The sequence below is a fragment of the Staurois parvus genome, unplaced genomic scaffold (genome assembly GCF_062004578.1).
Source record: "Staurois parvus isolate SC_StPar_1 unplaced genomic scaffold, SC_StPar_1.0 ptg003615l, whole genome shotgun sequence".
NCBI classification, from domain to species: Eukaryota; Metazoa; Chordata; class Amphibia; order Anura; family Ranidae; genus Staurois; species Staurois parvus.
In genome coordinates this window covers 20,069-35,057 of record NW_028321411.1, presented here as the reverse complement: position 1 = coordinate 35,057, position 14,989 = coordinate 20,069, and the positions used below count along the sequence as shown (strand labels likewise).

The 14,989-nt window shown below is 55.7% G+C and overlaps 1 protein-coding gene across 1 annotated transcript; it reads right to left on the bottom strand.

Moving 5' to 3' along the window:
- Positions 1 to 265: 265 nt before the first annotated feature.
- On the bottom strand, positions 266 to 11,634 carry LOC149427616 (cilia- and flagella-associated protein 221-like; the record flags this gene model as incomplete). Its single annotated transcript, XM_089667850.1, has 5 exons — positions 11,435 to 11,634; positions 9,820 to 9,920; positions 8,491 to 8,577; positions 6,129 to 6,224; positions 266 to 366 (listed from the first exon to the last, which is right to left on the bottom strand). Coding segments are annotated over exons 1-5 (506 nt in total), but the record flags the coding sequence as incomplete, so codon positions are not given.
- Between the last annotated feature and the right edge of the window lie 3,355 nt (positions 11,635 to 14,989).

Genomic DNA, 14,989 nt, shown 5'->3' with positions numbered 1-14,989 from the left:
TAGAAATAAAGAGATCTGGGGTAAGATGAGCAATCAGCGGCAAGCATGTACCCCCCCCCAGCCCCATGTATCCAGCCGCCTTTGTCTGGGGCTTTTAGTGCACAATGACCCCAGAGGGCCACATCCTGCCATTACCAGCCGCTACATTGTACATTCCAGTTTATGGCCGCTGATAGGAATACAGTGCAAACAGACACAGAAAATCAATATTTGTCATTCAATTTGTGGCTGTGAGGGACGTGGTACACCAGGTATCCGGACTCACCTCTGGCCCAGAGATGCCGCGTGTAAGGCGATGCGAGATGGAAAGTCCCGGAGATTGGTGGACGGGTAGGCATGGAGAGGAACCAGGAGGGTCTCATCACTCTGGGAACACGGCAATGCCGGGACAGCAGAGGACAGAAGAGGACACAACGGTCATTACAAGTCATCACCGGGATATATTTATAATAAAACAACGTAGTGCAGCGCTAAAAAGAATAAATCAAATAAATTGCCTTCATGATGAATACAATAGAATAAAGTTCATGGATGTATGGTCATCAAATCTGAATGTTCCAAAAGTGACAATAGTGCTCTGAAGGTGCCTGCTTCAAATATTCCGGTGCTCGTGCAGATGGAAATAATAAAACTGCGCACTCACCAGATGCATAACTTTAATGTGTATATATATATATAGGTATAGATGTCCTCTCAATGGGATCAGCTGGTAATCTGCGGTCGGGGTCCTACTGGCTCCTCTGTCTACAATCCAGGAATTGAAAAACCTTTCTAAGAAATATACCAAGGGCTAAGTACCCAGAGAGGGGATCTCCTGTACACCCAGGATACGGCATCCACCAAACCCTGTAGGGGACATCTGGCTGTCTTGGATCAACATTAAGCCCTGGAATCGCCCGTTGCGTCACCTACCCTTCAGAGGGAGGATCACCTATCATCTGTTCTACCCTGATCCCATTGAGAGGACATCTATACCTATATATATATATGCACATTAAAGTTGTGCGTCTGGTGAGTGCGCAATTTTATTATTTCCATCTGCACGAGCACCGGAATATTTTGAAGCAGGCACCTTCAGAGCACTATTGTCACTTTTGGAACATTCAGATTTGAGGATCATACATCCATGAACTTTATTCTATTGTATCATAAAGGCAATTTATTAGATTGATTCTTTTTAGCGCTGCACTACGTTGTGTTATTCTGATTTACAGGTTTTATTTACCTACCGTGCATAGCTGCTACTTGTAGTGCGCTCACATACCTTTTACCTGGGGATATATTTATAGACATCACACAACCATCTGATGAAGGGGAAAGGTTCAGGATCAAATGTATAGAATCCATCTTCAGGTCCAAACCCCCCAAAGTCACTTCTTATATTTCACATAAACCAGATTTCTGGAGTTCAATGAGTGACGTGACAACCGACCAATGGCCATCTTCTCGCTCAGTTATGATTGGTTGTTGTGGGATGATGCAGAGCTTTGGTAAATACGGTAACTACGTGTCACATATTTATAAAGAGGTGAATGTGACTTTCACTGAACACTCACAGGTGGTGAATCATTCCCTGTCATATAGGACACAGGGACCTTGCAGGTTCCCCCGCATTGAATGTTTGGTGAATGTCAGATTCTCTGATTGTGTGTAATAGGAAAAGGTACAATGGGTACAGACTGTTGATCAGTGGAAGCAAAACCAGAGATAGGAGACACCAGTGATTGGTGGAGGATCAATCTGTGTCACAATCCATAGTTATTGCAGTGATGGATCATGCGGGTGAGTGCATTGGGCAGCCAATCCCAGACTGATCTCAGGGGAATGACAGCGAAGATGCAACCTGACCAACAGATATGTCCACCAAAATCAATCAGCTCAAGGGCGTCTGCACAGGATGGGCGTCTGGCAAGGGATGGGGCGTCTGGCAAGGGATGGGGCGTCTGGCAAGGGATGGGGCGTCTGGCAAGGGATGGGGCGTCTGGCAAGGGATGGGCGTCTGCACAGGATGGGCGTCTGGCAAGGGATGGGGCGTCTGCACAGGATGGGCGTCTGGCAAAGGATGGGCGTCTGGCACAGGATGGGGCGTCTGGCAAAGGATGGGGCGTCTGGCACAGGATGGGGCGTCTGGCACAGGATGGGCGTCTGGCACAGGATGGGGCGTCTGGCACAGGATGGGGCGTCTGGCAAAGGATGGGGCGTCTGGCAAAGGATGGGGCGTCTGGCAAAGGATGGGCGTCTGGCAAAGGATGGGCGTCTGGCACAGGATGGGGCGTCTGGCAAAGGATGGGGCGTCTGGCAAAGGATGGGGCGTCTGGCAAAGGATGGGGCGTCTGGCACAGGATGGGGCGTCTGGCAAAGGATGGGGCGTCTGGCAAAGGATGGGGCGTCTGGCAAAGGATGGGGCGTCTGGCACAGGATGGGCGTCCACATAAGTAGGGCATCTGAGCACATTCATCATGCCCACAGGCTGTGTGCCTGCACAGGTCAGGTCTCCCACATGTTGGGTATCCCCACAGGCTGGGTGCATGTGTAGGTCGGGTATCCCACATCTTGGGTGTCCCTAAAGATTGGGTGTCCACATAGGTTGGGTATCTCCACAGGGTGGGTGCATGTGTAGGTTAGGTATCCCACATCTTGGGTGTCCCTATAGATTGGGTGTCCCTATAGATTGGGTGTCCCCACAGGCTGGGTGTATGTACAAGGTCAGGTATCCCACATCTTGGGTGTCCCTATAGATTGGGTGTCCCCACAGGCTGGGCATTCATGCAGGATGGGAGTCGGCATACACAGGTCAGCTAAGCTCGTTGTTCACCCCCTCAGGCTGGGTATCTGCTTAGGTCGAGGGTCTGCACAGGTTGGGTGTCCCCCAAAGGTAGCTCATCCATATAGGATGGGTGTCTGCCTAGGTAGGGCTCACAATGGGTGCAATGGGTGTCCTCACAGGTCCCGCATCTAAACAGGATGGGTGTCTGTATAGGTAGGGCGTAGCGCACAGTGGGTGTCCCTATAGGTTGGGTGTGCTTCACAGACACAACAGATTTCTTATTGGCTGAAACGGGTGAATCTTGTCTCCAAATATCACCCAAACCGTCCTCTCCGCTCCTCCCACAACCTCCTGCACTCTATCCTCCTGTCTCCTCCTCCCATGCTCATCTCCAGGACTTCTCCAGAGCCTCCCCCATCCTCTGGAACTCTCTACCCCAATCTATCCGACTATTGCCTACTCTGCCCACTTTTAGGTGAGCTCTGAAAACCGATCTCTTCAGGGAAGCCTATCCTGCCCTCAGCTAATAATGGAATCTTCTACTCCACCTACCAGTCCATCCCCCACAGATACTACCTTTTGTACCACCAGCCCCTCCCTCTTAGATTGTAAAATCCTAGGACCAGCCCCTCCCTCTTAGATTGTAAGCTCCCGGGACCAGCCCCTCCCTCTTAGATTGTAAAATCCTAGGACCAGCCCCTCCCTCTTAGATTGTAAGCTCCCGGGACCAGCCCCTCCCTCTTAGATTGTAAAATCCTAGGACCAGCCCCTCCCTCTTAGATTGTAAGCTCCCGGGACCAGCCCCTCCCTCTTAGATTGTAAAATCCTAGGACCAGCCCCTCCCTCTTAGATTGTAAGCTCCCGGGACCAGCCCCTCCCTCTTAGATTGTAAAATCCTAGGACCAGCCCCTCCCTCTTAGATTGTAAGCTCCCGGGACCAGCCCCTCCCTCTTAGATTGTAAAATCCTAGGACCAGCCCCTCCCTCTTAGATTGTAAGCTCCCGGGACCAGCCCCTCCCTCTTAGATTGTAAAATCCTAGGACCAGCCCCTCCCTCTTAGATTGTAAACTCCCAGGATCAGCCCCTCCCTCTTAGATTGTAAACTCCCAGGATCAGCCCCTCCCTCTTAGATTGTAAGCTCCCAGGATCATCCCCTCCCTCTTAGATTGTAAGCTCCCAGGATCAGCCCCTCCCTCTTAGATTGTAAACTCCCAGGATCAGCCCCTCCCTCTTAGATTGTAAGCTCCCGGGATCAGCCCCTCCCTCTTAGATTGTAAGCTCCCAGGATCAGCCCCTCCCTCTTAGATTGTAAACTCCCGGGATAAGGCCCTCCCTCTTAGATTGTAAGCTCCCAGGATCAGCCCCTCCCTCTTAGATTGTAAGCTCCCAGGATCAGCCCCTCCCTCTTAGATTGTAAGCTCCCAGGATCAGCCCCTCCCTCTTAGATTGTAAACTCCCGGGATCAGCCCCTCCCTCTTAGATTGTAAACTCCCGGGATCAGCCCCTCCCTCTTACATTGTAAGCTCCCGGGATCAGGCCCTCCCTCTTAGATTGTAAGCTCCCGGGATCAGCCCCTCCCTCTTAGATTGTAAGCTCCCGGGATCAGCCCCTCCCTCTTAGATTGTAAGCTCCCGGGATCAGCCCCTCCCTCTTAGATTGTAAGCTCCCGGGATCAGCCCCTCCCTCTTAGATTGTAAGCTCCCGGGATCAGCCCCTCCCTCTTAGATTGTAAACTCCCAGGATCAGCCCCTCCCTCTTAGATTGTAAGCTCCCAGGATCAGGCCCTCCCTCTTAGATTGTAAGCTCCCAGGATCATCCCCTCCCTCTTAGATTGTAAGCTCCCAGGATCAGCCCCTCCCTCTTAGATTGTAAGCTCCCGGGATCAGCCCCTCCCTCTTAGATTGTAAGCTCCCGGGATCAGCCCCTCCCTCTTAGATTGTAAGCTCCCGGGATCAGCCCCTCCCTCTTAGATTGTAAGCTCCCGGGATCAGCCCCTCCCTCTTAGATTGTAAACTCCCAGGATCAGCCCCTCCCTCTTAGATTGTAAGCTCCCGGGATCAGCCCCTCCCTCTTAGATTGTAAGCTCCCAGGATCAGCCCCTCCCTCTTAGATTGTAAACTCCCGGGATCAGGCCCTCCCTCTTAGATTGTAAGCTCCCGGGATCAGCCCCTCCCTCTTAGATTGTAAACTCCCGGGATCAGGCCCTCCCTCTTAGATTGTAAACTCCCGGGATCAGCCCCTCCCTCTTAGATTGTAAGCTCCCAGGATCATCCCCTCCCTCTTAGATTGTAAGCTCCCAGGATCAGCCCCTCCCTCTTAGATTGTAAACTCCCGGGATCAGGCCCTCCCTCTTAGATTGTAAGCTCCCGGGATCAGCCCCTCCCTCTTAGATTGTAAGCTCCCGGAATCAGCCCCTCCCTCTTAGATTGTAAGCTCCCGGGATCAGCCCCTCCCTCTTAGATTGTAAGCTCCCGGGATCAGCCCCTCCCTCTTAGATTGTAAGCTCCCGGGATCAGGCCCTCCCTCTTAGATTGTAAGCTCCCGGGATCAGCCCCTCCCTCTTAGATTGTAAGCTCCCGGGATCAGGCCCTCCCTCTTAGATTGTAAGCTCCCAGGATCAGGCCCTCCCTCTTAGATTGTAAACTCCCAGGATCAGCCCCTCCCTCTTAGATTGTAAGCTCCCGGGATCAGCCCCTCCCTCTTAGACTGTAAGCTCCCAGGATCAGCCCCTCCCTCTTAGATTGTAAGCTCCCAGGATCAGCCCCTCCCTCTTAGATTGTAAGCTCCCAGGATCAGCCCCTCCCTCTTAGATTGTAAGCTCCCGGGATCAGCCCCTCCCTCTTAGATTGTAAACTCCCAGGATCAGCCCCTCCCTCTTAGATTGTAAACTCCCAGGATCAGCCCCTCCCTCTTAGATTGTAAGCTCCCAGCAAACTGTTGGCGCCATAAATCCTGTATGATAATAATAATACCCACTGGGAGGCTGGATAGGCTTCCATGAAGGGCTGGGTTTTAGGTGGAGCTGGGATAGGCTTCCATGAAGGGATGGGTTTTCTGGGGTCACCTGAAGGTAGGGCCGGTGTCACCAATGGAAGGTTTCCCCTCTATTCTTGTTCATTTTCTATCCCATCGATTCCGGGAAGAATGGGGGGAGGGGAATCTCACGCTGGATATGACTTCCCCACTCCATCCCAAACTGAAACACTTCTTGTCTTTCGATACACTTTCATTTATATCCACCCAAATGTCACCTTCATACGGTCCCTGTAGAGGAGCCTTCACTCCACACAATGAGAACTGCAATCAATAACTTTATTGACACACATTGGAGGGGACAGATGTCGGCTCCATCATATACTACCTTGCAGTGGATGCGGATGCAGTCATAGTAATATCTCCACTCATCCGGAATGAACTGAACCTGGACAGTGAAGGCCAAACCCGGGACAAGTCTGTTCTGTGAATGAGATGTAGGAGAGGTCAGCGGGACTTCACAGTACCTCCAGGACAAAAGTATGAGGGATCATCCAATGGGACGGAATGGGGGAGGATTCCTGAGACCTATATACTTCACTTCACCCCCAAAATCTACGTTGGTCCTCGCCGAAGCCCCCTCAGTCTACGTTGGTCCTCGCCGAAGCCCCCTCAGTCTACGTCGGCCCTCGCCGAAGCCCCCTCAGTCTACGTCGGCCCTCGCCGAAGCCCCCTCAGTCTACGTCGGCCCTCGCCGAAGCCCCCTCAGTCTGCGTCGGCCCTCGCCGAAGCCCCCTCAGTCTGCGTCGGCCCTCGCCGAAGCCCCCTCAGTCTGCGTCGGCGCTCGCCGAAGCCCCCTCAGTCTGCGTCGGCGCTCGCCGAAGCCCCCTCAGTCTACGTCGGCCCTCGCCGAAGCCCCCTCAGTCTACGTCGGCCCTCGCCGAAGCCCCCTCAGTCTACGTCGGCGCTCGCCGAAGCCCCCTCAGTCTACGTCGGCCCTCGCCGAAGCCCCCTCAGTCTACGTCGGCCCTCGCCGAAGCCCCCTCAGTCTACGTCGGCCCTCGCCGAAGCCCCCTCAGTCTACGTCGGCCCTCGCCGAAGCCCCCTCAGTCTACGTCGGCCCTCGCCGAAGCCCCCTCAGTCTACGTCGGCCCTCGCCGAAGCCCCCTCAGTCTACGTCGGCCCTCGCCGAAGCCCCCTCAGTCTACGTCGGCCCTCGCCGAAGCCCCCTCAGTCTACGTCGGCCCTCGCCGAAGCCCCCTCAGTCTACGTCGGCCCTCGCCGAAGCCCCCTCAGTCTACGTCGGCCCTCGCCGAAGCCCCCTCAGTCTACGTCGGCCCTCGCCGAAGCCCCCTCAGTCTACGTCGGCCCTCCCCGAAGCCCCCTCAGTCTACGTCGGCCCTCCCCGAAGCCCCCTCAGTCTACGTCGGCCCTCACCGAAGCCCCCTCAGTCTACGTCGGTCCTCACCGAAGCCCCCTCAGTCTACGTCGGTCCTCACCGAAGCCCCCTCAGTCTACGTCGGTCCTCACCGAAGCCCCCTCAGTCTACGTCGGTCCTCACCGAAGCCCCCTCAGTCTACGTCGGTCCTCACCGAAGCCCCCTCAGTCTACGTCGGTCCTCACCGAAGCCCCCTCAGTCTACGTCGGTCCTCACCGAAGCCCCCTCAGTCTACGTCGGTCCTCACCGAAGCCCCCTCAGTCTACGTCGGTCCTCACCGAAGCCCCCTCAGTCTACGTCGGTCCTCACCGAAGCCCCCTCAGTCTACGTCGGTCCTCACCGAAGCCCCCTCAGTCTACGTCGGTCCTCACCGAAGCCCCCTCAGTCTACGTCGGTCCTCACCGAAGCCCCCTCAGTCTACGTCGGTCCTCACCGAAGCCCCCTCAGTCTACGTCGGTCCTCACCGAAGCCCCCTCAGTCTACGTCGGTCCTCACCGAAGCCCCCTCAGTCCTCACTGAAGCCCCCTCAGTCTACGTCAGTCCTCACTGAAGCCCCCTCAGTCCTCACTGAAGCCCCCTCAGTCAATATATAGACAATATTTCCGCAGAAAGTCGTCAAATCCGGATCTCAGTCTGAACAATATAAGAAGAGGAGCAGAGAAGTGACCCAGGTACGGATTTAACCCCTTCCCCCACACAGGTAAGGGGGTGGGAGGGTCTGCCTAATCAAGCGACCACTGTGATTGGCTGTCATAGTTGTCATATGATTGGCAGACGGTCCCGTCGGTTTCCATCCATTAGCACAGACTGAGAGCCGCCTTCGACAACACGGTCTCGGTGCGTGCAGCGGACGCACTGTCAGTGCAGCAACCTATGGTGCCCATAGACACACATGTGAGGCCACCACACATCTGCATTACACGGAAGAGTTCTGGTGGTGGGGGGAGAGAGGCGGTCTGGGGGGGTCTGGAGCTGATGGACGGGTAAAGCGGCCTTACCTACAACAGACTGAAGACCCCAATCATGGGCACCAACAAGCAGGGCCCCTTCCAAATCATGGAAGGGGGGCTGTCATGTAGTTTGGGGGGCCCCGTGATTTCTAATGGCGGCCCTGACACTAGACCTTGTGTGGGCGGAGATTGGATGGACGGAGATTGGATGGACGGAGATTGGATGGACGGAGATTGGATGGACGGAGATTGGATGGAGGGAGATTGGATGGACGGAGATTGGATGGAGGGAGATTGGATGGAGGGAGATTGGATGGAGGGAGATTGGATGGAGGGAGGGGTTCTGCACAGGAGGTACTCACGGCTTTCTTGTAGCTGATGGTGAAGTGTTTGCTCTGCGGGGGAATGATGTGAACATTGGAGACGTCCGGAGAGACATTCACCAGCTTCTGTACGAGAAACAAAACATTCACCTCACTCACAAATCCTCAACACCATCCGGTGAATCCCCAGCAGGTCCGGGATCCCATACTGGGACTGGGGGGGTCTCATACCGGGACTGGGGGGTCTCATATCCGCACCCTGGACACTCTGCTCCTCCCTCCTCCGGGGGCCCCGGGCTCTGGACACTCTGCTCCTCCCTCCTCTGGGGCCCCGGGCTCTGGACACTCTGCTCCTCCCTCCTTCGGGGCCCCGGGCTCTGGACACTCTGCTCCTCCCTCCTCCGGGGCCCCGGGCTCTGGACACTCTGCTCCTCCCTCCACCGGGGCCCCGGGCTCTGGACACTCTGCTCCTCCCTCCTTCGGGGCCCCGGGCTCTGGACACTCTGCTCCTCCCTCCTCCGGGGCCCCGGGCTCTGGACACTCTGCTCCTCCCTCCTCCGGGGCTCTGGACACTCTGCTCCTCCCTCCTCCGGGGCCCCGGGCTCTGGACACTCTGCTCCTCCCTCCTCCGGGGCCCCGGGCTCTGGACACTCTGCTCCTCCCTCCTCCGGGGCCCCGGGCTCTGGACACTCTGCTCCTCCCTCCTCCGGGCCCCGGGCTCTGGACACTCTGCTCCTCCGGGGCCCAGGGCTCTGGACACTCTGCTCCTCCCTCCTTCGGGGCCCCGGGCTCTGGACACTCTGCTCCTCCCTCCTCCGGGGCTCTGGACACTCTGCTCCTCCCTCCTCCGGGGCCCCGGGCTCTGGACACTCTGCTCCTCCCTCCTCCGGGGCCCCGGGCTCTGGACACTCTGCTCCTCCCTCCTCCGGGGCCCCGGGCTCTGGACACTCTGCTCCTCCCTCCTCCGGGGCCCCGGGCTCTGGACACTCTGCTCCTCCGGGGCCCAGGGCTCTGGACACTCTGCTCCTCCCTCCTTCGGGGCCCCGGGCTCTGGACACTCTGCTCCTCCCTCCTCTGGGGCCCCGGGCTCTGGACACTCTGCTCCTCCCTCCTCCGGGGCCCCGGGCTCTGGACACTCTGCTCCTCCCTCCTCCGGGGCCCCGGGCTCTGGACACTCTGCTCCTCCCTCCTCCGGGGCCCCGGGCTCTGGACACTCTGCTCCTCCCTCCTCCGGGGCCCCGGGCTCTGTAAACTCAGAGGTCAGCACACACACTGGCAGATGGGCGTTGCTGGGATTGGGGGAGGGGTGCAGACATTTCACTTGCCCCGCCCCCCATAATACCATAGAAGAATAGGAATGGGACTCACTAGAACCTGCCGGAGACATTTCCCGACTTCATATCCCCCAAAATGGAGGACAGCAGGCTCCGCCTCCACGGATCCATTCCGACCGAGCTTGGTGTAAATCTCTGAAAGACAGAAATATTCTGAACATCAGACAATGGGGCGAGGTGGGCGATGTACAGGAAAAATGGGTGTAATGGGTGATAGTGTGAGGTACATAGCGGGTGTAGCAGATGTAATGGGCGAGGTGTACATGAGTTGTACAGGGTGTGATATTTGGGGTGTAGTATGCGGGGTGTAGTACGCGGGGGGGGGGGGGTATGTGCGATATAGTATGTGGGGTATTTGGGGTGTGATATTTGGGGTGTAATATGCATGATGTGATATTTGGGGTGTAGTATGTGAGGTGTAGTATGCGGGGTGTGTGAGGTTTGATACTTGGGGTGTATGATTCAGGATGTAGTAGTATGTGTAGTATGCGGGGTGTATGATTTGGGGTGTAGTATGCGGGGTGTGGTATTTGGGGTGTATGATTTGGGGTGTAATATGCGGGGTGTGATATTTGGGGTGTAGTATGCGGGGTGTGATATTTGGGGTGTAGTATGCGGGGTGTATGATTTGGGGTGTAGTATGCGGGGTGTATGATTTGGGGTGAGGTATGCGGGGTGTGGTATGCAGGGTGTGATATGCGGGGTGTGGTATGCGGGGTGTGGTATTTGGGGTGTGATATTTGGGAAGTGGTATGTGGGGTGTGGTATGCGGGGTGTGATATTTGGGGTGTGGTATGCGGGTGTGATATTTGGGGTGTGGTATGCAGGGTGTGATATTTGGGGTGTGGTATGCGGGGTGTGATATTTGGGGTGTGGTATGCGGGGTGTGATATTTGGGGTGTGCTATGTGGGGTGTATGATTTGGGGTGTGGTATGCGGGGTGTATGATTTGGGGTGAGGTATGCGGGGTGTGGTATGCAGGGTGTGATATGCGGGGTGTGATATTTGGGAAGTGGTATGTGGGGTGTGATATGCGGGGTGTGGTATGCGGGGTGTGGTATGCGGGGTGTATGATTTGGGGTGTGGTATGTGGGGTGTGATATTTGGGGTGTGGTATGCGGGTGTGATATTTGGGGTGTGGTATGCAGGGTGTGATATTTGGGGTGTGGTATGCAGGGTGTGATATTTGGGGTGTGGTATGCGGGGTGTGATATTTGGGGTGTGGTATGCGGGGTGTGATATTTGGGGTGTGCAATGTGGGGTGTATGATTTGGGGTGTGGTATTTGGGGTGTGGTATGGGGGGTGTGATATGCGGGGTGTGGTATGGGGGGTGTGATATTTGGGGTGTGGTATGCGGGGTGTTATATTTGGGGTGTGGTATGGGGGGTGTGGTATGCGGGGTGTGGTATGGGGGGTGTGGTATGCGGGGTGTATGATTTGGGGTGTGGTATGCGGGGTGTTATATTTGGGGTGTGGTATGGGGGGTGTGATATGCGGGGTGTGATATTTGGGGTGTGGTGTGCGGGGTGTGGTATGGGGGTGTTATATTTGGGGTGTGGTATGCGGGGTGTGATATTCGGGGTGTGGTATGCGGGGTGTGATATTCGGGGTGTGGTATGTGGGGTGTGATATTTGGGGTGACACTGACTTGTCTCCAGCAGGTGGTCGGGCACAGGTCGCTGTGTCGGCTCCTCAGGGGTTGGGCTTCTCGTCGCCCTCTGGGGGTGATGTCGGGGGAGGGGGAAGGTGGGGGGATGGGCGACCTCCATGATGTCAGAGATCCGGGTCACCTGGAGAGAAATGACATCATCAACACAGAGCAAAGGGGACCCCAAAATATCCTCCCCTCCCCCCCACATGGGACTATCAGATGGGATTGTATGAGATCCAACCACAGGGGCCCCCAGGGGCCACACACCGATCGAGGGAGGGGAGTACCGGGTGTCTGGGAGGGGGGGGAGGGGAGTACCGGGTGTCTGGGAGGGGGAGGGGTGTACCGGGTGTCCGGGAGGGATGTCTGGGAGGGGGAGGGGAGTACCGGGTGTCTCGGGGGGGGAGGGGTGTACCGGGTGTCGGGGAGGGGTGTACTGGGTGTCTCGGAGGGGGGAGGGGTGTACCAGGTGTCCGGGAGGGGTGTCTGGGAGGGGGAGGGGAGTACCGGGTGTCTCGGAGGGGAGTACCGGGTGTCCTGGGAGGGGGGAGGGGTGTACCGGGTGTCGGGTAGGGGTGTACCGGATGTCTGGGAGGGGAGTACCGGGTGTCTCGGAGGGGGGAGGGGAGTACCGGGTGTCGGGGAGGGGTGTACCGGATGTCTGGGAGGGGAGTACCGGTTCTCGGAGGGGGAGGGAGTACCGGGTGTCTCGGAGGGGGGAGGGGAGTACCGGGTGTCTGGGAGGGGGAGGGGTGTCCGGGTGTCCTCGGGTGTTCCGGGCTACTCTCTCCTCAGGAAGGACGGCGTTGCCATAGAAACGCCGGACGTCTCCGTCCCTCCCACATACGGGGCGGGCCCTTCCTGAAAGAACCAATCTCTGAAAGTAATGGGCGGGGTCTTATTGTTCGATCCTCCCACTGAGCTCGGAGAAGATAAGGAGGGAAATTGTATATATGTACCGAACTGTATACCCCCTCCCCCATCTATATACCCCTCCGCCCATCTATATATCCTCCCCATCTATATACCCCCCTATATATACCCCTCCCCCTCTATATACCCTCCCCCATCTATATATCCCTCCCCCTCTATATACCCCTCCCCCATCTATATATCCCTCCCCATCTATATACCCCCCTATATATACCCCTCCCCCTCTATATACCCCTCCCCCATCTATATATCCCTCCCCCTCTATATACCCCTCCCCCATCTATATACCCCCCCATCTATAAATACCCCTCCCCCATCTATATATCCCTCCCCATCTATATACCCCCCCTATATATACCCCTCCTACATCTATATACCCCCCCATCTATAAATACCCCTCCCCCATCTATATATACCCCTCCCCCCTCTATATACCCCCCATCTATATATACCCCTCCCCCATCTATATATACCCCTCCCCCATCTATATACCCCTCCCCCATCTATATACCCCCTCCCTCTATATACCCCTCCCTCTATGTACGCACTGTATATACCCCCCTTCTGTACACTGTATGCCCTGTATATACCCCCTTCTGTACACTGTATGCCCTGTATATACCCCCTTCTGTATACTGTACGCTCTGTATATACCCCCCTTCTGTATACTGTACGCTCTGTATATACCCCCCTTCTGTATACTGTACACCCTGTATATACCCCCTTCTGTACACTGTACACTCTGTATATACCCCCTTCTGTACACTGTACGCTCTGTATATACCCCCTTCTGTACACTGTACGCCCTGTATATACCCCCTTCTGTACACTGTACGCCTGTATATACCCCCCTTCTGTATACTGTACGCCCTGTATATACCCCCTTCTGTATACTGTACGCTCTGTATATACCCCCTTCTGTACACTGTACGCTCTGTATATACCCCCCCTTCTGTACACTGTACGCCCTGTATATACCCCCCTTCTGTACACTGTACGCTCTGTATATACCCCCCTTCTGTACACTGTACGCCCTGTATATACCCCCCTTCTGTACACTGTACGCTCTGTATATACCCCCCTTCTGTACACTGTACGCCCTGTATATACCCCCCTTCTGTACACTGTACGCCCTGTATATACCCCCTTCTGTACACTGTACGCCCTGTATATACCCCCCTTCTGTACACTGTACGCCCTGTATATTCCCCCTTCTGTATACTGTACGCCCTGTATATACCCCCTTCTGTATACTGTACGCTCTGTATATACCCCCCTTCTGTACACTGTACGCCCTGTATATACCCCCCTTCTGTACACTGTACGCCCTGTATATACCCCCCTTCTGTACACTGTACGCCCCTCCCCCATACATTTATTATGAACACAGAAAAAATAAGCGAGCGCTAGGATGGCAGCGCTACTAATATCAACAATATCAACCAAATACAGATATCAACACACAAAGTGACGAGGTGCAAATACACAAACCACTATATGGGGGCCGAAGGTGCTAGAAGGTGCTGACCCAACTAACAGTCCACAAAAGAAAGGTGCTGATAAGATCTCAGATGATCTCCGGATATCCAGTGATAAGGACCGTGGATCCGGTGATAAGTACCGTGGATCCGGTGATAAGGACCGTGGATCCGGTGATAAGGACCGTGGATCCGGTGATAAGTACCGTGGATCCGGTGACAAGGACCGTGGATCCGGTGACAAGGACCGTGGATCCGGTGACAAGGACCGTGGATCCGGTGATAAGGACCGTGGATCCGGTGATAAGGACCGTGGATCCGGTGATAAGTACCGTGGATCCGGTGATAAGGACCGTGGATCCGGTGATAAGGACCGTGGATCCGGTGATAAGGACCGTGGATCCGGTGATAAGGATCCGGTGATAAGTGATTATAAGATTGCGCACTCACCAGAAACGCAAATCAAATGTGCATAAATAGTAGAAAACAACTGATCATCAGGATATCATCAGGTAGGTCTGGTCAGATTATCCCTCACTCCCTGGAGGTGCTCTCACACATGGGGGTCACCACACAATGGACGCATCCTGCTCACATGGGGTCACCGCACAATGGACGCAGCCTGCTCACATGGGGGTCACCACACAATGGACGCATCCTGCTCACATGGGGGTCACCGCACAATGGACGCATCCTGCTCAGATGGGGGTCTCCTCACAATGGACGCATCCTGCTCACATGGGGGTCTCCTCACAATGGACGCATCCTGCTCACATGGGGGTCACCGCACAATGGATGCATCCTGCTCACATGGGGGTCACCGCACAATGGACGCATCCTGCTCACATGGGGGTCACCGCACAATGGACGCATCCTGCACACATGGGGGTCACCGCACAATGGACGCATCCTGCTCACATGGGGGTCACCGCACAATGGATGCATCCTGCTCACATGGGGGTCACCGCACAATGGATGCATCCTGCTCACATGGGGGTCACCGCACAATGGACGCATCCCGCTCACATGGGGGTCACCACACAATGGATGCATCCCGCTCACATGGGGGTCACCGCACAATGGACGCATCCTGCTCACATGGGGGTCACCGCACAATGGATGCATCCTGCTCACATGGGGG